Source organism: Rhea americana, unplaced genomic scaffold, assembly GCF_003343005.1.
Source record: "Rhea americana isolate MKP2758 unplaced genomic scaffold, rheAme1 scaffold_17, whole genome shotgun sequence".
NCBI classification, from domain to species: Eukaryota; Metazoa; Chordata; class Aves; order Rheiformes; family Rheidae; genus Rhea; species Rhea americana.
The window spans coordinates 127,835-150,603 of record NW_028185816.1 but is presented as its reverse complement, the minus strand read 5'-3'; the positions used below and the strand labels follow the sequence as shown (position 1 = coordinate 150,603).

At 41.2% G+C, this 22,769-nt stretch overlaps 1 protein-coding gene across 1 annotated transcript in view; it reads right to left on the bottom strand.

Moving 5' to 3' along the window:
- MICAL2 (microtubule associated monooxygenase, calponin and LIM domain containing 2) overlaps positions 1-22,769 on the bottom strand; it is a 111,988-nt gene that overhangs the window by 39,197 nt on the left and 50,022 nt on the right. The window contains exons 16-26 of the mRNA XM_085300817.1: positions 20,512-20,583; positions 19,749-19,898; positions 18,676-18,766; positions 16,928-17,160; positions 16,611-16,712; positions 15,843-15,974; positions 11,004-11,111; positions 10,489-10,566; positions 8,930-9,116; positions 7,741-7,829; positions 6,969-7,068 (exon numbers count right to left, since the gene is read on the bottom strand). Of these exons, the coding sequence (XP_085156943.1) occupies positions 6,969-7,068; positions 7,741-7,829; positions 8,930-9,116; positions 10,489-10,566; positions 11,004-11,111; positions 15,843-15,974; positions 16,611-16,712; positions 16,928-17,160; positions 18,676-18,766; positions 19,749-19,898; positions 20,512-20,583 (1,342 nt within the window). The remainder of the gene's footprint in view (positions 1-6,968; positions 7,069-7,740; positions 7,830-8,929; positions 9,117-10,488; positions 10,567-11,003; positions 11,112-15,842; positions 15,975-16,610; positions 16,713-16,927; positions 17,161-18,675; positions 18,767-19,748; positions 19,899-20,511; positions 20,584-22,769) is intronic.

Below are 22,769 nucleotides of genomic sequence, written 5' to 3'. Positions count from 1 at the left end.
AAAACACAGACCATAGCCCTTGCTTGAGGTTGGAAAACACAGAGAATCAAATTTCACTAATATTTTACTGCTGTAGCAGTCTAAAAAACCCAGAGGAACAGAAATCACTCCTCTTGGTAGACTTAATCAGTAGTACTCCTCTTGGCAGTACTAGTAGTACTACTTGGTAGAGTAGTACTCCTCTTGGTAGACTTAATCTTGGTAGACTTAAAAACTTTCGGCTGACGTTTGAATTCAAGCRATTTCAAGAAGTGTTGTCTGCACTCTTTTTTCAAGTCAAGTATGTCTAAGAATAGCAATTTTTTTCATTCTAAGTATTAGCATATCRTAATAAAGGAAGGTTGCCTTTAAGTACTCCTGGCATGCTTGGTTTTCCTTAAGAGACACCTAGGCAGGTAGCACTGTGCTGCTTTAAGAATGAAATATTATCTGTCTTTTTGAAAAGTACAGAACCGCGCACATCTTTCTAATACAAGTGGCCACAGCAGGAATGGACAAGGTGGAACCAACCTGAACCAGTACAAAAAGGAGATGAGAGGGAGCAACTCCCAGACCTACCAGATAAAGCAAACATCTCCTCTGTCATTCTAGAGCTCTAAAGGCATCCGTAACATTAGGTAGGCTCTGAACCTTGAAAAGCACTAGCGCTGCCAGGAGACACCAGCATCACCCGCTCCGAAGCTGCAGRTTTTGGGAGGGTCCTAGTCAAGGGCCAGCTCCAGCCTGGCGCAGCAGCCTGCTTGCCTTTCAAGCACACGCCGCCATCCATCCTCACGACATGGAAGGACAAAGCGTCATCGCTTGGTGCACGCGATGTAACAGCACGTGGTGCCAGAGAGCAGTCCCGAGGGACGCGGGACTCCTGAGTCACGTTAGTTAAATTCACAGAGAACTTAACCCACTCTCCGCTTCCTCCAGCGGCGTTACTGGGAACTTAACACTTGCACTGTATCCCGTCTTGCCTACCAGCATTTCATGGCCCAGGCTGTTTACTTCCAGGTGCCYATCCCTCTTCCAATAGGATCTGATAGTGATTTGATTTTTTGGACCTTATGCACCACTACAAGAAATCTAGACTCTAGCATCAGCCCCAACTTTAAGTTACTGTGCAAGGAATAAATGGAACAGTTTGTGAGACAGTGTGAACATCCGATGCATCTCAAAACTTCAGTGCCAAACAAATCATCATCTTCTGTGGACACAAATACCTCTTCTGATGTTTTCATACCACTGCCTCTGTCTAAAAGCAGAGATGACAAAAATCAGCATGCTCTGAAAACTSTAAATTGTGCAAAAAGTAAATTAAGTTTTATCCACACAGCTTTGTCCACTGCAATTAAGGAGCTGCCAAATACTGTTTTAAATGATGTTTGCTGCTCTGTGTTTTCATTATGCAAATCATTTCCTCCTCAGATGGCAAAACTTCTATTGTGGATAGTGGCTTCTTTTGGCAGGAAGGATGGAAAAGCTCATTGAGAATAACATTTGTTGTTCTTAGCAACTTTGTCTCTAACAACACTTCTAAAAAATTCATTTCTATCATTCAAGCAACTCTAGGGAGGCTGTTTGAATTAACTAAAAAAAAAAAAAAATCCCACAATCTTTCCATTATTTAATTGGGACTGCTCTGTCAGGGATTTGTTTTTTTTCCTTGCTTGAAACACAAAGGAAGATATTATAGCTTATGAACTGCAAAATGAGAGAAAAAAAAAAGAGGATATAGAGGAGGAAGGCTAGGAAAGCTGTTTTGGAAAACCTGCTGTTTAAAAAGAATCAAAACACCAGCTTTAAAAACAATGATGAAAATATATATAAAAAAATACAACAGAGCAAAGGAAAGCAAAATAAGTAAATAGAGAGTACCGTTATCAGGTAACAAGTCAGAATTATCCATGGCATCCAAGGATATGTGGAGCTTGCAGACAGCACTCCGGAGGCATCAGCAATGATAGAGCTTTACCCGAAATCACCACCTGATTTTTCTGAACCCAATGCAAGACCTCAAACATAGCATTTAACATAGCATGACTACTATGACACTTGTTAGTACGTAAAATAAAAACATAAGGAAAAGTAACAGAAGTCAAAGAGAAGAGGTCAAGTGTCACTTTTGTATGCAATGCAAGCAACCTCCAAGGTCATCAACACCAACTTATTTCTCCCAGGAAGAATAAATCCCAGCACCAGACGCCTCCTGATCTGAAGTGGATGGGGTAGCTTGTGCAGTATCTACAGGTCAAGGACCCAAAAGCCCTTTCAAAACACACACGCGTGACAGTAACATGACAGGAAAGCTCAGTGGGCCTTTGGGTTAGCCCCAGCAATGACACCTCGACAGCATCCATCAGCAGAGGAATTTGTGAAATGAGTATGAAGTGACTATTATCAAGTTTGTCTTCAGAATGTATTTTTAAAAGGAAGAGATGAAACAAGGAGACTTATAAAGAACTACATTTATTTTCGTTTACAGCAAATACCATAAATAAAGCTAAAACAATTTTCACTGTGTGCAAAATACATAATTTCCATGTGAAAATTTAAATACAGAGTTAAAAATTAATAGAAGTATTCAATAAGATTATAAAGTAGGATGAAAACAGAAGTKTTTGGAGAAGGAGGACAGAGTCCTCCCTGGCCAGGAAGAACTAGGAAGACTCTGAAACAGAGGATAAAAAGAACAAACAAAACAAAAACACACAGCAACAAAAAGTGACTTGAAATGGCAGACCTTTACGTCACAGTCTTCATCTCMAAGCATGCTGAATTTAGCATCAAAACACCCTAGCCCTAAAATATACCCAAAGTCGTGTCCTAGTCATTTGTGCGGGACGTGATGCTTGCTTAACATACAGGGCRGCTCCTGCCTGTGGGCATGGCAAGGGGGCCTCCACAGCCATTTTAGCATACCCACACCAATAAACACTATTGCCTTGCTCGCACGAGCATCCAGGTCAGCAAACTGACCGAGTCGGGTGCGTGGAGCGGGTGGATTAGCAGCAGGTGTTGGTCACCTCCAGGGAATCGCGGCTCCGAGCCGTTCCCCTCCGGAAGGGGCCCTCCACGGGGACGCCTGCGCCACGACCATTGCGACCCAAACCTACCCGCGTTCCCCAGCCCCACTGAGCCCTTGGTTCTTGCTTGGGCTTGTTTCCCCTTTTAGATTGTCAGCATGTGGTTACACATCACTGGGATTTATATATAAATACAGATAAAATAATCTCAATTTTTTTGTGGAGAGCACTGGCGACGTCTCATGCAAGACAAAACCATTAATCAAAATGGCAAACGGGGCCCAGTTACAGTTGGTATTAGTTAACAAAACAATTCAAACCCAAACACACTCTGGTTATATAAACTTGGCATTTTAATATTAAGGAAGTAAAAATAGCATGCACATCTATTTCTGTTAAGCCTGTCTTAATATGTTACTTGGGGTGAAAGAACAGTATTCGCATTGCACTGGCTACTTTTTTTTTCTCCTCCTCAAAAGTATAATTTTGCATCACACTTTTTCACTGTGAGAGTGCTTAGAAAGCCCCGCACTCCTCAGACTCTGCTGGGCTCATCCAGTATTTGAGCGCAGCCCAAGTCGGTGCTCACGCCAACCAGGAGAGTCAGCTGGCTCTTGTCCTGACCCAGATTTAAGTCTTCCCTTCAAAACTTTAAAGGAAATAAGGCTTTTCTGATGAGAAACAATTCACTTGCCTAAGGTACCTTAAAGGCACAAGGGAGCACATGCAGAGACACAGAGGAGGGGAAACATGTCTCTACAGAGAGGTAAGACGGCAGCTTCGCTACGCCTGGAAACCTCGCCCAYCACAGGCTACGGGATCATGCTCAAGCCTCGTCCGTTAATATACCAGACACACACAGTTTGCTCCAAAACGGTCTTAAACACTTGCAACCAAGTGCTCTCAAACAGCAGTGTTAGTCACAGAAAGGCGGCACTGGCAAGCACAAGGATCACCTGAGAGGAGGGAGGCTTCAGCCCGTGAGCGGGCGCAGCGCCGGAGCGACGGAAGGGACTAAGCAACGCGGGAGGTCGGCACAGAGAACGGCAGAAAAGAGATACAGAACTTAGCTTGCTTGTGCAGGGAGCCATCGGAAAGGTTACTTAGGCAGAAAGAAGAATCAGCCAAAATGAAACTGCCTTTTTTTTCATTACATTACGACAAACAGGTATTAATCGTACTAATAGAACTTTAAGACAACRAGATTAAAAAGAACAAAACCAAAAAACCTACCAATTAGATAGATACCAGTGAACAACCTTCAAAACAAAAGCACTTGCAAAAACCCAGGAGAATAGATAATACAATTAACATGCCTGTGGAAAATGTTTAAAGTTACGCAAGCTTTCTTCTCTGAATTCTGTTGTAGAATTTTTTCTTCTATATAAATCTACGTAAAGCCAATACCACCTTTAGCTTTCACCTTCTGCTAGTAAGATTCATTTGCTTTAAGTTCGTGGGCTAACAAAGATTTCCAGGTTTCTTGCTACTTCCCCATTTTCTGCACATTTACCTTTATGCTCACTCTATTGAAAAGCAGTAATTCCTGACAGCAAACAGCAGGAGCATATTCCAGGAAAAAAGTTCTGAAAGATTGTGCTAGTGACAAACTGCAATAAAAACTGTCRGCAAGTCAAATTTTAAAACTTTACCACTTAAATTTGTTGTGTTGCAAGAGTAACACAGTAAATCACAAGGCAGATTCTTTCCTTTCTAGAGTGAAACAATTACTGTCATTAGCAAATAATTAAAAGGTATACAGTGTCCCAAAGTACAGTTTTTAAAAATGCTTTAAAGAGGTTCAGATACATTCCTCGCATATATACACAGATGCTTACTATGTTATTTTAACAGTCATTGTGCCCTGTCAAAATTCTAGCAAAGTTTTGCTAAATACATGTTTCAGCATTAATGGCGATTTATTTCAAACAAATGCTATGTTATACCTAAACAATTTTCTTAAACCATTTCCTCAAGTTCTGTGTATATACTTGACATTTTCCCCAGAAAATATGTAAGAACTCTAGATTGTGAAATGCTTCATCTTCATAGTTTAAAAAATGAAAATCAAATTAGCTGGAGGAAAAATCCTGTTTCTGTCATTTATTTTACACAGAAAACACATTTCTTTTTAATATTTAACAAGTAAGACCCACTTCAAATGGTCTTTTCCCATGTTATGTTAAAATCAAAAAACTGCACAGCCTTAAGCAGCACAGCCACTTAAGATCACTGGTAGGTGATCCTCAGCTTTGGTACTAACTGAATGCAATGTTATTTCCTGTTATTTTATGGTCTTCTGGCTAGAAGTAAGCGCTACAGAAGCTTTCCATTTTAGGGTATACATATTACCATATTTATGTATTTACCCCTTTGCTGGTTAACTTCTGAATGTAAACATTTAGGCACTTTGGAGTCAGGGAGCGTGCTTACCTCACTGGCTAACTAGGCTGAGAGAAAGCAATCAGGCTTTGGGATGTGGTTGGTGTCTCCTTGCCATTAAATAGCCCTATACCTGCCACTGACGCCTTCTGCTTAAGGTAGACCCTGATGAGAGACACCCAAAAGAAAACTACTTAACAGCTGCTCAAGATAATTCAAGTTCCTCTTCCTGCCATCAGCTTTGCACACTGAAATGAATGGAAGATCCAGCTAAGAAGCAATCTCCTTACAATATGTGTGTACGTTTCTGCTGTTTGTTATGGAGTTAGGGTTGGGGTTCTTTTCATTTTGGGGCTTTTTTTTTTGTTTGTTTTTTTAAGAATTCCAAATGCAGTCGGATCAGTGCCCACCTGGAGGCACAGGTARCAGTGATTTCAGTTAGATATGAGTGCTCCATAACTTGATATTCCCTTAATCAGCCATCTAAGGAGGAAGCTTTCACTTGACGTGTAAGTGATGTCTAATTATACTACTAGTTTCTTTGACTCAAAAGTTTAATCAAGCCTTCACTCAGCTAAGATTTGCTCTTTAAATTTATTTGAAACTTTATATAGATTAGTAGTACAAACTATACCCACTGTTGACAAAGGGTATTACAGGTAAGAAATTTTAAAGGCATGACTAGGAGCAATATATATATATATATATATATATATTAAAAAAAAATCACGCAAGATATAAACCTCATAACCCAGAGCAAAGGGGAAAGCAAGAGAAAAAGGAATGCGCCATATTCAGGTTTCAAAACCCAGTCATTTGTCATAAATATTCCCTAAATGTCTGAAAAAACACACATTCTTTCTTGGTCTAACAAGAAAAAAAAGGGGGAAAAAAAATAAAAAAAAGAAGGGTTTTAAAATGTAAACCCCTCAAAATGGCCTGATCATAGACAGGACAAAAGAGAAAAAAAATACATGTATGTGTGTGTGTATATATATATATATATTTATATATATATATATATCCATAAAACATCCTTCATCAATCTYCAAGTTCTGGAAATGTGTTTGGACACTGCCCTTCATGCTCTTTAACATACAGTACATTTTATATTGAAAATTTTGACTGCATCTAGTTTATATCAGAAGGAAATCTTTGTTCTTTTAAGTTACACAATCAATCACAAAAAGGTTTAAAAAAAACAAAAGCCAAACACCCTCAAAAAAAAAGCAAGGCTGTCAATTTTGAAAATCTGAAAGGCACAACCGAGCAAGGCACACAGAAGAATTCAAACCCTAAAGATTTTTTTCACCCATTCAAGCATGTTTTCAAGTGATAGCTCTGCTTCCCGGTACATGTGAGCAAGTACCTCTAGAAGAGCACAGAGGAACGGCACACCGAGGCTCAAGAGTTCGTACAAATAGGTATAGTTATACGCATTGTCCCTGAAATGAAGGTTGGTAGCGTGCAGAAAACCATGCATCCAGTTAGACAGGCGTCTGGGAATGTCAAGCAGCTCCCGTGTCACCCGAAGGGGCCAGCCTAGCGCTCCCCTAAAGAAGGAAGGCAGGATACCTGGGGACCTGTCCTCTGGACTGCTCGCGGTAGCTAAAGTGCTTTCTGGCGTGGTCTCTGTGGCTTTGCGGTCCTCCTTCTTCCACGCTTCTGTTGCATCCTTATATAAAGCATAAAAAATTGAATATACTTGGAAAAAACAGAAATCCCAGTTTCTGCTACCATTTTCAAGTTATACATGACCTAACCCTATTATTATGGTACTATTGCGTATTGACAACCTTCATGTGATAGAAAGAGCATGCACTACAAAATGATGACATTGCTATTTCTTCTTAAATTGGACACACAGATACTAATTAGACTATAAAACCATGAATTTCTGCCACCTAAATACTTCTCTATACACACTTCAGATAAATAACTAAGTCTTCTGTTCATTTTACTACACCATAAAAAAAGATTAAGTTGGATAAAAAATTAATAATGATAGCACCTAAATGAGCAGGATAGGGTATGCTGAACAGAGAAACAGCAATCTACTTTCTGYGACAACTTAAAAAAAACAAACAAAAAAAATGATTAATTTTCATTTCTGATTGATGCCAAGTTCCACTTTACCTTCCAGATGAAAAGCTCATTTCCACTGAAAACCAGACTATAAATATGCYRAATTCACAGAACCAAGAAATTTCTTTTTAGTATTGATTTTGCTAGTTTTGGACATTGAGTAGAAAACCTAGAAAACCACACACACACASAAATATTGCACCATGACCCATATGAAGCTTCCTCAACATTTACTGCATTAGATTATCTCACCAATACATACCTTTCCCTGGACCTGTAACGTTGCTCTTCTCTTTCTGTGTTTATTACTGATTTTGCAGTGCGTAAAATGAGGTTTACAGTAAAATTTGCCTATAAGAAAAAAAGCAAATGATATGATGTTTTATCTGTACTTTTAAGGACAGAAAATCTACTGTAAAAGATGAATCAGTATGTTTAATGGTGGGACAGCAGAAAGAATCAGAAACTTCTTTTACTTTACACCCAAGCCTTGCCACTGTGAGGAATATAACTCAGTCTRAAATAGTGTGTTTTCTTTTTTCTTTTTTTTTTCTTTACAGTGAACAGATTTACGTATTTGTTAAGTGAGATGAAACCACTTATCTGCTGCAGAGGTTTAAAGGTTAATTAATAGCATAAAAATACAAATACCAAGGCAAAAACCAACTCAGGATATTAATTTAAAAATCATTATGTAATCAATCAGTTAAAAAAAGAATCTTCAAAGAAGATTCCTTGGATTGCAAAAGAGTCATCTTCAGCCTTGCATCTTTGATCCTTTCATAGAAAGGGATCACGTTAACAGTCACATTTATTCAAAGCATTTGGAAATGGCAAGGGAATTTTGGGACAGTTTAACAATTTCTCTCTAAATTGAACAAAATAAAAATAAAAACCACTTCTCCTATCCCCTACGCTCACAAAACAGGCTGTAAGTAGAATCTAGATACCAGAATTTGAACCTCAATTTCTACAGAAGACTGAAATAAACTGTACTGCTGCTGGGGAAATATTATTGCTTCCAACTCCTTCTATGCTGAAAGAAGTAACTCATATTCCCCATATTTGTCTAAATCCGCAACTATCCCACCCTCTCTTAAAACTGGCCATTGAAAAAAATTGACTTACAGGTGAGAGATGAAAATAATTCTGTAATGCTGGCAGCTAAAGAAAATCTCCCCTCCCCTCAAACTGTAATAAGTCAAGCCATATTTTGGTTGCTCAATTAATTTCCCACCACTGATTCCTTCATATAAAACTCAAGTCAGTCATAACTGGGCTCTTTTGAGAGACAAGAGCCGCAAACACAAGGAATCAAAGACTGGGCAGAATCAAACCGCGCATTTGGCCGCCCTCCTGACTGAACTCCTTGGCCAGGTCTTTTTCTCCAGTTCCATTAAAAGCATCTTTATTCAACAATTTAAAATATTCTTGAACAGTTCCCGTATTACCTTCTTCAACATCAAAGGCGTAGATTCCTAAGCGGAGTGTCGTAGAACATATTTCACACTTAAAACACTCTCGGTGAAAGAAGTGGCCTTCTGCGCTCAGCCGCTCCATAACATATACCCGTTTTTTGCAGAAATAGCAAATGTCACTCCCCCCTACAGACTGAGGAAATTCTTTTCGCAGAGACCCCTGTTAAAAGATAAAAACAGAGCTGCATATAAAGCCATTGCACTACACCCAGACATAATTATTAAGCGTGCCACTGCTTTGGGTGCTTGCCAGCTTTACACAGCTCCCCCCACGCTTTCCACGGTCAAGAAGCGGCCAGCTCCTTACTGCTCATTTCCTGCAATTCCGTAGATCTACACAATTCATAAACCAGACACCACAAGGATTTTAAGCGACATATTTTCACCCAGCCTCCACCTGTAGGTTACTGACGCTTTGTGTTTACACAGGTACCTGAGTAGCATCTGCCCAGAACGCCCATTTGTCACCCTGGACTCTGCTGCTTTGGGCACCGGCACCCAGTGGCTGCTGGTGGCCGTGTTCTTCTTAAGAGGGCAAAAGCAGACCGTGCCAGCCCCGGACAAGAGACAYGCATATGGGGCTAAGGAAACAAGCACTCAAAACAGCTCAGCACATAACGGCTCCTGAGGAAAATCTGCTCCTGTGCTGTAAGGGCCAGGGAAGAAAAACTGACAGTCTGAGATGCTGGTGCCTGAGCCTCTGCTTACGACCAGCTGCAGATGTGCTTCCCCCTCWACCACGTTCCTGGTGGAACTCCAGCCCAAGCAGCGTTTTGGGTGGTTTTAAAAATCAGTTTCATTCCTACCACGGTTATTCAGAATATTTTAAAGAATGCAGCTTTTGAAATATGATCCACATTAGCAATATGAAATTATTCCAAATGTTCTTTTTCAATTTGGCCTATCAATTAACATTCTTTATTTTCCATGAACCTTGGGCTCTAGGGTTACCCATCCAAAAGGCACAGAAAAATAAACTCTAAGTGGATTAGATACCACTGGACCTCACTTTTGCTAATAGGTGCAGGTATGACAAGGTTACATTGCATTACTGTATTTTGCCCAGTCTGAGGTCAGTACAGACGATGTCCTATCGCTACACTGCTGCTGCCACCTGCCCCATCCTTCCTCCTCTTCCATTGCTGTCCACATGCACATGGCCGCTGCCAAACCTCAACCTCCTCTGCACCACRAGCAGCACGCAGACCTTCAATATACCAGCAAATGAAGGCCTCAGAACAGTTTTTTATATATTAAGGGTAAGTTACAATTGTCACTGTAATGCTCTTGTGCTTAGAGCCCAGACCTGCTATTAGGTAATCCATTTTGCTGTGACAAATTGTGTCAGAGAACAAACTACGTGAACATTTCCAAACGAACAATCATGCAAGCAGAAAAACATTAAGAATACATTAAAAAAAGAGATACTAATGGAACAGGTCAGATAGATAGGTACAGTACAGCTGAAGCAACTGGAGCTCGTAAGCAAGCATCATCACCACAACACAACCCCTTCCTCAGCTTTCCGATACCTGACAGCTCTGAGCAGAAGATGGAGAAGGAGAGCAGGAAATGGGGCAAGAACACGGAGCTCTGTCCAGTGACCGGTTCTGAATTCAACACAGAATATTTTCAGAGTTTAAAGACAGCCTTCTTCAAAGGCAAGCATAGTGATTCATTTGCATGTTAAAATAAATGCATWAACATGTACTGAATAAAACTTTCTCTAGAAGCTGCTCTGATTAATAACTATCTTGTTATTAATTGCATTGGTAATTACATTTAATAAAAGCCTCCTGAACTTTTAACTCACATAAACAAGTAATAAAAATATATATAAATAGAAGACATGGTGAGCAATGTTTCCAGTATATCCACACATCAGCACATTTTGACAATTTGCGYTTCATTTGTTTTAGTAAGTGTTGGACTAAGACCTTTCATTGTGCTTACAGCGTTCCACAACCTGGGCCTTAAGCTGGGGTGGCATCCTGGTAACACTGCTCTTTTAAGTCAAGTTACTGTTTCTTTGTGGGTTTAGCCTTACCAGTTCAAGGCGGGGAAGCTGTGGCTTGGGCCTGTGATCATTCACATACAGATTGACAAGAACTTCAGCCACAGCTCCAATTGCACGTGAAACCTTTCCTACAGTCATCTAACCAGAAAAGGGGAAAAGATGAAGAATTGAAGCAAGAGCTTTAGTTATTTTTGAAAAAGAACTTAAYGAGAAAAGGACAAAAATTATTTGAAAACATGCAAATGAACGCAAGCAGTGATAAAGACAGGCTATGAGAAAGAGCAGAGGTGAAGTCCGGCAGAGCATAAGCAAGTTCACGTGTGACCAGCATGGTCCGGCTGGTGGCCGCACGAGGTGAGGCCTCCTCGCACTTGCACACTTCTCCCTCAGGACGACGGGGAAATAGCTGTTGGAAGCAAACACAAGTGGAAYAGCAGAAGGCCTTTGAACATGTCCATGGAAGGCACCAAACAGCTCAGCTAGGAKTTACTGCCAGCACATGAAGCAGCTTGCATGAAATCCCTAAACTGGTAACCTGCTTGCAACAGCTATCAGGGTTGGACCATTGTGATAGACTAGAAATATATATATATTTTTTCACTGCATTTTTGAAGTTTGGTGTTATACTTCAGACAGTGGGGGGGAAAGGCAAAACATCACATCAATCTCCAAACTGCAGTATTTCATAGCACATTCTAGGAAAATGCCCTAGAAGTCCCGTAAGGACTTGTTTCATTAATGCTCGCCCAAGAGTCATTCTTCTGCCAGTGACTCACCTCAACAGTAGGGAAAACTTGAGAAACTATGCTTGTGAAAGGAACACACTTCCGTTATCTGCTTAGTCATACCATCAGAGTTAGACTGTTTCTAACTAAATTAATCAAAGAGGACTGCAAGAAGATTGCAATTCCTTGGGCTGTGGCTCCAAACTCATCTGGGACAGAGCACTGGCATCTGCTCCAGCCTTCCTTGCAACAAAGCACTCCTGGGGATCGGAAAGCTGTGTGCATGCATGTGTGGCAGGGCACACGCTGCTTTACGCACTGGGATGGCCAGGTCACCAGAGCACCATCAACACACCAACAGCATCCTCAATCCAAGCTGCAGCAGATTCAAAATGACCATCAGTTGCTACAAAATAGACCCTCATTGTTTCTAGTCAAGTTTGTTTGGCTTGCTCTACCAAAGTGCAGAATATATAGCATTTTAAATGCCTGAACGCTGATTTCCACAGCAGTAAGGATAWTTTTTCCAGTAAACAACAGGAGCTAATTATCTGTCACTAGGAGGTACTCTAGTTCTGCTCATCGAGAAAAGACTGCAAAGGCTTCACAGAATTACGGCAAGATTTGCTAACCTTAACAGAATTTACTGTAGTGATTTTGATTTTGTAGTCAAAGTAAGATCCCACAGCATCTCTAGCAACCCAAAGGCAGCAAGAGTAACACTGGTACGGCCAGGACACGAAGCCAGCACATTTTCCTTCCAGCCTAGAGAATCCATGATACATTTCACACTCCGTTAGCCCTTGACAGAGCCCAAATTAAGTCCCAAGCTTCCTAGTGAAATGAACTTTCCACTGCCACCACACCAACTCCTGCTAATGGAAAGTTTTAAAATGTCAGGAAGTTACACTAAAGAAAGGAGAAAAAATATAAAGTCAATGGCTTTCACAACATTTTAAACAAATTTAATGCATTTAAGCAAATTTGTAAGTAATGATAATGTACCGTGGCTACTTTTCTCATAAATCTGATGTATAAAAATATTTTTGTTAATAAAAAATTTCMAGTTCAAGACTTGAATTGCACTTGGGACCAAGTGCAGCACCTTACAGCTCCTAGGACCTTCTGAATGCTATCCCATAATTAAGGTAGCCTTTAATATCCAGAGAAATTAAAATATGCATGTTAAGATGACAAAGGCCACTCAAAGGACAAATTTCTGTGCTGTTTGGTTTTTATTCAATATAAGACTATTAAAATGTCTTTCAATGCCTGCCCAACTTGTGGGATAAAAACAGCAGAGCAAACTCATAATTGTATACTATAATCATGTCCTAAATRGTACATTCATATTAGAATCCAATACTAAAGTGAAATTACTTGCTCCTAGAAGAAAACCAAGTCCCTTTGTATTACTTAAGGTCACAGAAAGACAAATTATCATCTGAAAATTCTGTACCTGTGAATATGCTGAGCAACTTTTAGGCTTTATACAGCTTATTGCTCCATAAGCAATAAGTTCAAGAGCGTGTTGAAAGTCAGTTGAAGCAGGAAGTTTACCTTGAACTAGTCATATACTGAAGCAATCACTTAAGCAATAACCCTATGCTTAAAGTGCAAGTATTTGAAACTCAGGAAAAGCACTGTTGAGCCTGAACTACACCTTGCAATTCATCTCTGCAATCAAGGTTGCTTGATTTCTGTTCTCCACCCATTGGATCAATCTGTGTCAACACGAAGCAGTCAAAACAAGAAAACTGTTGCTTACATGTACTCTTAAAATATTATTAAAAAGGAAATGTTCTTGTAATGAATGTGAATGCACATTCTGTGTAAAAGCAAAAGGAATTTCATTTTAACCTAGCTGCCTAAAGCTTTGCTGACTGCTGTTACTTCCTAACTGACAACCACCAACCCAATGACTGTTGCTCCTGTTCAGTAGAGTGGGCAGAAAGCAAAGGGACTTGAAGACTAACTAGATCTCATTTTAGAGAAGCTGCTTAATAAGGACACGCTGAGTGTGACACGCAGGAGGTCCTTCTGCTGSCTCACCTGTCCCGAAACTACTTTTTTTGTTCAGAAGTCTAGACTTACCTAGTGATATCTCCCAGAACAGAGACCACAAATACAAATCCCGAGTCCTATAAACCCACCCTTAAAACAATATGAACACAGGCAACTATCAGTACCTATTTACCACAGAGAGGTGCAAAAAATATGTTGCTAAATTAGCATGCACAGCAATTGAAAGTGCGCACTGTGCACCTGAGACATTATTAAATTGTATTTATACAGTGCTGTATGTTAGCCAGTGTTTTAGAGAGCGTGATACAACTTTCATGGTCTGAAAAGTGTGAAATGTTAAGATTACAAAACAAGAAGGACAACAACTGAATCATGGAAGGGCACAGACAGACTGCTTACTACGAAATCAAGGTAGCTGCTGCTCCCTGAAAATTTAACAATCTTAAATTAAAAAAAAAAAAGCAGTTAAGAAATCTGCATCTTGCAAAAATTCTGCTTGAGAATTAAAAAAAGGTAATCCAAAAAGTGGTTCATGTAATTCGCAGAGGAAGAGCACTGAAGTTCAATTGCCAAGGTAAAAATAGATGTTAACAGTGATAACAACAAGACTGAACGGCCCTCACTGAACACGAGCACGAGAGCAAGGGCAGCGCACACCCGTCAAGGCCAGACCAGGGCATCATCAAGGAAAAGCGACAGCCCTCCGGGTGCCGGTCCAAAGGCCGTCTCGTCCGCCCCCGGGTGGACTTGCATCGCTCCCAACACGCGTCGGCAGGACCAGCTCCTACGCACGTAGGTCTGCACTGAACATACGCAGTCCTACACGGTYGGTCACACATTTACCAGATCAAATGGAGGTAAATTTACCATGCTGGTAACAGAACGAGCTTTTTTCGCCTCAGTAGCGCTTCTTTACTCTGCCATCACCTCCGGAGAGAGCACTTAAAATTATGGCAAACTCAGCCAGACTGAAATCRGGTAACCACACCACATGAAACTATTGCTACACCGTTTAAGTATGCTGGCAAACTAACAAAAGGCTGTGAGTGCATTTTGGATAAAATACTTGAATTAAAACATCCAAAACACAATTGCACAGGTTAACTGTTTTCAAGAAAAAAGAAAAAGGAAAAATCCCAGTAAAATTATTGCTGCCGAAGAGTTTCCATACAATTAATAGCCTACTTCTCACATGCTAAAGCGTGGTTCACACTATCTTTTATTCTCTGTACAGTGTCACAACAGCTCTCCAAGCAATAGGCTCTAACATTTAGAAAATCATTATGCAGCCTAACACACACAAAACCTCCTGGGTCACAAAAAGCGATAGGTAAATTCAKGCAAAAGCTGGCGGGGATTAGAGGATTACCGCAGTGCGGCGCCTGCCAGGCTTGCAGTGCCCTTGAAGGGCTTTGCAGCCAGGGTTTCCCTGGGGAGCGAGAGGGGAAGAGAGACTTTCCTACTGCCTTCCCCTGATCCAGGGAAGTTGCCTTCACAGCTGCAGGGCAGCTCCATATCTACYTGTGCAGCTGCTGCTGAGGCTGCGAGCCCAACTTCCAGCCTGCATCAGCAACACGGAGCAGAAAAGCCTAAAAGGATCCTGATGTTTTTCTGCTGTTTTTCACTGATGAGTGCTTCTTTGTCCCCTCATACAATCCTAAGACGCATCCTCTGTTTGAAACAACCATTGTCATTGCTTCCCTTCAGGCTAGACTGATATTCCCAGGAAAACAAAGATAAATACTGCTCAAGCCCAACCAACCACTCTCATATTAACCAGTTTGCTATATAATGCTAGAAATCTCATTCTCCTAAGCCTATCTGGGGTATTATCCAACAACACAGCATTTAAAAGCAGCAGCAACACAGAATTAACAGGATTTTTGCTCAGCTCCTGAAAGATGTTTGCTCTGCTCTTCAGCTGTGTATCTGGATTATTTTAACGATGATTTTCCTCTTACAAACATGCAGAGGTAGCAGCAGGGAACAAAGTCAACTTTCATTCTTACGTGAAATACAGACTACACAACAAATCCGCTGTGAAGCCAGCACCAAGCTGTTTCTCAAGAAGCTTTAGTGCAAATTTGGGCTTTACAGGAATAACCCATGAATGGAGTACCTGCGCAGGAGGAGCAGTGGGGGAAGCTGAACCGACAGACGATGGAGAAGAGGCAGCAGCCGAGCCGTGAGGAGGAGGGCAAGGGGGAGCTGGGGGCTGAGAGTGGGATAAGCCTGTAGAAGGTAGCTTATTCTGTGTAGAGCAGAAACAGAGGAGAGTTATCCAAGAGAGGACATAAGCAGAGGTTAAGAAGATATTTTTACAGTCATGCATGGAAAAAAGGTTAGGAAGACAGTAACTGCACAGTTCTGCTTTGGTCTGTACTCCTGCACAGCRAGGAGCCTGGCGAAACGTTCACATCAAACAAAAACGATTAAACCCGGTTCTCTCATCAAAAATATTTCCAATGGACACTAAAGCAAGACAGTGCTGAGGGAAAACATAACAAGACTCTGAACACTGACTCATACTTGATGGAGGGCTACTGCTCACAACTCATCAGAAATTCTGTGAGCTACCACACATATGTAAGCACAAGACATGATTTATTCTATCACATTTCTCTTATGCTAAAGTATTCTGACTAGCTTCATGACTGTGTAACACCTCGATTCAATCATGCAATGATATTTAAACAAAACTCTACCAGTTGCACTGGAATCTGAACCACTTTTCAGATCCACCAGGATGAAAAGAAGTTTAAAACCAAAAATGCTTCCCCCCTCGCCGCTTCAAGTTCTTTTATATATATATATAACACACATACATATACATACATACACATATATTCTAACTAACATTTCTGGAGCTGCAAAACTTAATATTCACCTTTGGAAACTCCATGCATCCAAACATTGAGGCGAGATGTGCTGCCTTCTCTTTAATGTTCTTTTTATGGAATTCCCTATTTGCTATGGTCTGAGCCCTTTTCTGCAGTAAGAGCCAGGAAAAGAAAAGCAAGAAAAGAAAAAGAAAGAAGGAGATTTTAGTTATTTCACATACATTGTCATAACAAAGCAAGTATGTAGGAAGACCTTAGTATAACCTAAAATCAAAAGAGAAAAAGCCAGCACACCCAGGGAAATACAGCATATAGATTAATAAATGTAGTTAAGAGACAGGAAGAAAAAGAAATTACTTATCACCTGTTTCATTTTTTCCTCCAGGTGCTGAAGACGCTCAAGCACTCCAGAAAGTACAAATGCAGCAGAACAGGCAGATGCGAGAGTTTCAGAGTTTTCTGAAAGCCTGGGCTGGGTTTCTGCTTTTCCTACAGTCTGTGCTCTCCTGACCATACGGTCAGAACCATTTAAAGACTGTTTGGGTTCCCTGACCTCGCGTTCAGTCCTAGCTACCACCTGAAACTGGGAAACACGAAGTGAAAAAGCCTGCTTTTTGCACTATCATGCAGCATGCAGCTTTTAAGGAAGCTTGTTAAAGTACGGCCATGCACACAACGAGAAATGAAACACTCTTCTGAACCTCACCGCACTCTTCGTATTATACTGTCTGCTGTGCAGCTCATGCTTGAGTCCATGCACTGAAATATGTTAGTGCTGCGTAACTTTTGCAGGTCTTGACATCCTTCTAGAGGTTTCTCTCAGTTTTTATGAAAAACACGCAAAATAGGGTCAGTGGAAAAGAACATGACATCACCTCTTTCTAGGATTTTTAGCAAATTGCATTATCATAGTCCGCCTTAAACTAATGAATCAGACTGTAAAAACATCAGCAGTAGTTTACTCTGCCCTAAGTCAAGCTAGAATGAATTTCAGATCTAAAGCAYTTATGAGCAGTTTGGAATAAGGCTCTGAACGTGAATCACCATATAAAATGGCATTTGAAGTAAATGAAACAATTGTCCTAGATAATCTTTGTCAAATTCAGTTTTAAAAAAATGACTTACCGGTTGGTCTTTTCATAACAGTTTTCTACTTCATTTCAATTGGCCAACTTGAATAAATATACAAATTTTCCAAATTTCTCAAAATTAAAAATATTATGTCAATCAACATATGGTATGCTGATTTTATTAAAAAATAAATACATACTTTCCCTTAAAACAGTTTGCCATCAGCTTTTGAATGTTGTTTTTTTTAAAAAAAAAAAAAAAAAAAGGGCAAGACAAGCCAGTCAAGCCAGTCTGCAGATCTCCACACGCAATTCAGAACTCATTTTGCTGCAGGCTATTCTTAAAATGCCACTACAAAGTACTCACTTCCTTTCAAAACTAAAATGTAAAGTGAATATCAATACTATTTGACATGAGATAGTTTCCACTGTAATTTATCTCTTAACRTTTCTAAAGGTATTAGAAAATTTTGCCCTGTACGTGTGACATTGGAAATAGCTTCCAGCAGAGATTCTCACCACAAGTTCCACTTAAAAGATATAGAGAATCTGGGCATGAATCTCAGCTTTTGATTGCTCAAGCTTTTATCCTAGGCATCTTTGCCAGTTTTCTTGAGGTCGAAAACTCCCTTTGCCTTATCATTACTACAGCTCAACATTTTGAGTGCATGCATGGACACATTTTGTATACTGCAGTGGTTTTCTTGGATGCAAAATGTAGATATGCAATGATATTCATACAATTTGGAACCTAGGCATGGTAACACAGAAATCCAAACCCATATCTTTTTAGTGTGCTTTACATGCAGTTACTAATTCTTTCAGATGATTTTCTCATCTAGTCAGGAAGCACAAAATAACCTTAAAATTCAGTGTAATTTTTATAACTCTCTGCYAAATACAGCTGCTAAGTATGCAAGTTAAATACAAGTTTACTTTTTTGTGTTCTATAGTTAAACAACATCAAGTCCCCAGTAGTTAGAGAAACAGCAAGCTTATCAGGCGCAACCCTGATGAATTCCTACCTGCCTTTTCRGTTGAGGTGGAAGAAGACTTGGATCCTTAGGTTTAGCAAAGCGAGGATTAACAGGAGGACCAGAAGAAGATAGCAGGGCTGGACTATCTACTAGCTCCTTGTAAAGCATATTTCAAGTTACAAAGATAGAATTTGAGGGGCAGGGGGGAGAGAAAAAGAACAGGAAGACAGTAAATTGAGTTGCTGATTCTGCCAGAAGACAGAAACAAAAGTTGCTTACAAAGATGGGTTACTACAGACCTTAACAACATGTTTTGCACATTTTTGATGGCAGCCCATCTTATTAATCCTTTCTACTATCACAGGTGTACCTAAAATTCAGTATGCCCAGAATTATCAAAGAGATKCTATCATCAAGAGTAACACATCAAGGCTTCCTCCAACACGGCCAAGCAAACCCTTACTACACACAGTAAGCCCAGGGCACGGATAAGCAGCAACACAGCATGCAAACTGCTATGGCTCAGGGACTGAGAAAGTTTCTTAATAACTATAAGGCCTACATCTCTTGAGGACTCAAATATATAAATAAACAAAGAGATACAAACACAAAGAACTAAGGAAATCACCTCACTGGGACATAACAATCAACACCTTGAGCATCCTTCCTTTTGAAAAATCACGCTCTCTTCTCATGCTTTCTRTGTATTTTCCACAAACAAAGACTCCACTGGGTACTTAGAGCCCTTTACTCAGAGTATTTGTGTGTGTGGGGGGGTGCTTCTGCACTACCACAGCAGTCAACTTAAGACTTAAAAATATGTATGTAAAAAAAAGGCAAGAATCCTACATACAGACTTACAAGAACGCTCCAGAGACTACAATTCCACTACACTATATTAATATACAATATATAAATACGCTACATTAATATGCARTGGGCAATCTATATTCTAACTGGTCACACGTGTCCCCTAAGCACTGAGRGGGATACATTTAATTTGCATTAAAAAAAAGAGAAAGCAAACCTACTTCAAACACATTAAAAATCCATTTTTCCCCTCTGAAACCTGCATCATGTTCACAAGGAGGGACTCCAGTTTAATTTCAAAGATGACTTATGTTCATTTATAACCTACCTGCCTCCGAAAAATTGTATTTGGAGCATTTTCTTCAAACTTTGCCAAGAGCTGAGTGGCCATCGATTTAACTTTATTCTGGTTGATGCCTTCTCTACCATCACTCAGTTCTTTCCCAGAATTCGACCCTTGACTTGAAAAGCCTGAAGCCTGCAAGGAAACAACAGATTATGTTTTCCTCACATTTATCTGTGACACTGATGGAGAGAGAGAGGAAAAGAGAGACAAAGATGGTAACATCCTTACCAGCAAAAAAGGAAAGGAAATGGCGTCTACAGTCTATTGAAAAATGACACCGTTTAGCATGCAAGAGTCCCTGAAGATCTGTTAGCTTTGTTCCCAGAGCACAGTGGAGAAGGGCATGTGAACTGGCACCGGTGCTGAACCGGGGAGTCACAAAATGACTCACCAGAGAGGGAGCGTGAACCAAGTGGCAACGCAAACCTCTTCTAAACTCTTCMGACAAAAACCTGCTCAAATGACTGAGCTGGGGGAAAACAAAACAAAACGCAAAAACCACCCAACACCACCAGCACCATAACCCCCACAATATCTCAGATGTTATTGGGTCAGAAAAAAAAACAGTGCTGTTTGGGCAAGAGCCTCTCCCTATCAACCCGTTTAGGGAAATTTAGCTCCTTTTCAGCATACGCCATGGTAAAACTCAGGATCTGAAGAYGGCAGGCATTTCGTCCCCACGCGCACGCGGGCCCTGGCGCTCGGCAAGGAGCCGGGGCCGCGGCCCGCACCGGCAGACACCCACCTCCTCAGCGGCGCCAAAAAGCCCTTTCCGACGTCTCTTGTTAGTCTCATTTTCCTCTGCTTTCCCTTCAACCTGAAACGGCAAAGCCACAGCAGAGCAGGCGGATCACTGCCGCGGTTCGTGCGGCGCCCCGACCGGCGCCGGACACACCGGCGGCTCTGCAGCGCGGCGCGAGCGGAAGAGCCGAGGTGCCGGGGGCCGGCTGCGCCCGCGCCTCCGCCTCGCCGAGAGAGCTCACGAAGCCCTGCCAAGTTCTTGACGAAAACAAAGGTGCTACAGCACGGGCTACTGCGCGCGTCTCCATTCAGATCACACTGGTTTCCCGATAAGTAACAAAAACCCMGAAAACTCACTCTTGCTCGATAGCCTCCCCGTCTCCTCCAGCCGAGGTACCTGCACACCCGTCCACACTGGGGACGAGTCTCCTGCTTCAGGGCAGTTACTGTCTGCCTCAAAGCTCTGTCTCCCTTCTAATGTTCATCTCCCCGACTACGGTTTTTACACAGCACTTAAGCAAACAAATTCCCTGTTTTGTGCTCAACCCATGCAGATAGACATCACACAAACAATAAATGGTACCTGAYGCTCCACCTGCACAAAGTTTCAAAGTAGCCTTTACTTAAAATTTTGTATTATTTCTTATCATATTCAGTCTTAAAGAGCTGGTATAATTTACAATGAATGACATATACTGTATGAAATACGCAGTTATGACTCCRAGAGCTTTTTTGCCTGGTAAATGTCATGGTAGGTTATGTTTTCTGAACAATAAACTACACTCCAGTCATTTGCATTAGCTCATGCTGTAGYCCAGTGATTGCTCACTCAGCTTAAAAAAATAAAATAAAAGATCAAAGAATACAGGCTTCCTTTTTATATGTTCACTGCTTATAATAAATCATCACGCAGTGAATGGAAGTAATCCCAAACAACTTCTGGACAAAYACCAAAGGCAGCAGACGACAGCATTTTGATCGCTCTGTGCGCTTTGGTACATTGTCTTGCAGGCAGCAGCTCTCAGCAATGCAGCCCTACACTGCGTACGACCATCAGGCTGCCAAGTAAGCATGAACAACGTAACAACGTGACATATCCCGCACAATACTCCGTTCCACATAAAAGCAGAGTTTGCCTAAGCGAATGAAGCAAACAAGATGCTGCCTTTCAAAATCTTACTGAGAGGGTTTTAATTACCATATTTACAAAGAGGTGAAAACCAAAGCAATGCAGCTGCCTAGCCAAACGCCCAGCAGGAGGACTGTGCTAAAATCGTTCATTAGTGTGGAGCACAGCAAAGCCCAGCTCCTCCGGAGCGCCGCTGACACTAACAGGGAGCGGGAAACCTTCACCCAGCCCGGCGCCCGCTGYCAGGCAGCTACGGCCACGTTCACGTCAGCTCCCGTTTCCTGGCCTCTCACAAGCTCTGCGCAGACGAAGATCCCTCCTGCAGCCACCACAAGAACATACGAGGTGGACGGAGAGTCCGGCAAGCAACACGCTTTCACTCTGGTGGCCCGAGAGTCATACCTTAACACCACTCGACTCCACTTTCTGCAGGGGAGCGAACCATGAAACTGAGGTCATGGCCAAAATCTAACTCAAGCAGTTGCTTTCTAACAAGCTTCATTCCCCAGCTAGTTTCAYGCAGTTCTGGCCTTCGTAAGCCCCTGTCCTGAACCAAGCATGGCGTTTAATGCTGAGCTCTCATGTCCCATCCCATGACAAGGCGCAAAGCCTTGTATGCACAAGTGATCTTGATATTCTTGCTCCTCTGATTTGGAAAACCCTGCTAACATTTCTCCTTTCTAACGAGCCCTGCAGTGTGAAACCAAAGGGGCCCATCAAGCAAATCACGCTTTCACGTAGTGCCAAGAAATACACCTTTTGCTCTAGCAGAAGGTATACTTCAYGTCAGAGGACTGGATGACTTTGTAATGCAAAGCTCTCCTCACTACTTAAAGTCTCTTTACTTCTGTGAATAACCCAGGGAAAACAACAACGTTGTGGTCACAAAAAAGGTTTTTCTTCTAAAGAAGTCACCACATGAAAAAGCAATGTTTACTTTGCCTACTTAGTTTCTCACTGCTTGGTTAGCTGGAAAACATGTCCCTTYGGTTTGTGTATATGTGGGTGGCAGGGAAAAGTTATTTCCTAACAAGGACATATGAGGTTACTGTGCAACTGACTCCGCAGGATTTGAAAATGTGTTTATGGATGGAAAATATTCAAGACATAAGTCAGTCTATGAAAAATCTGGA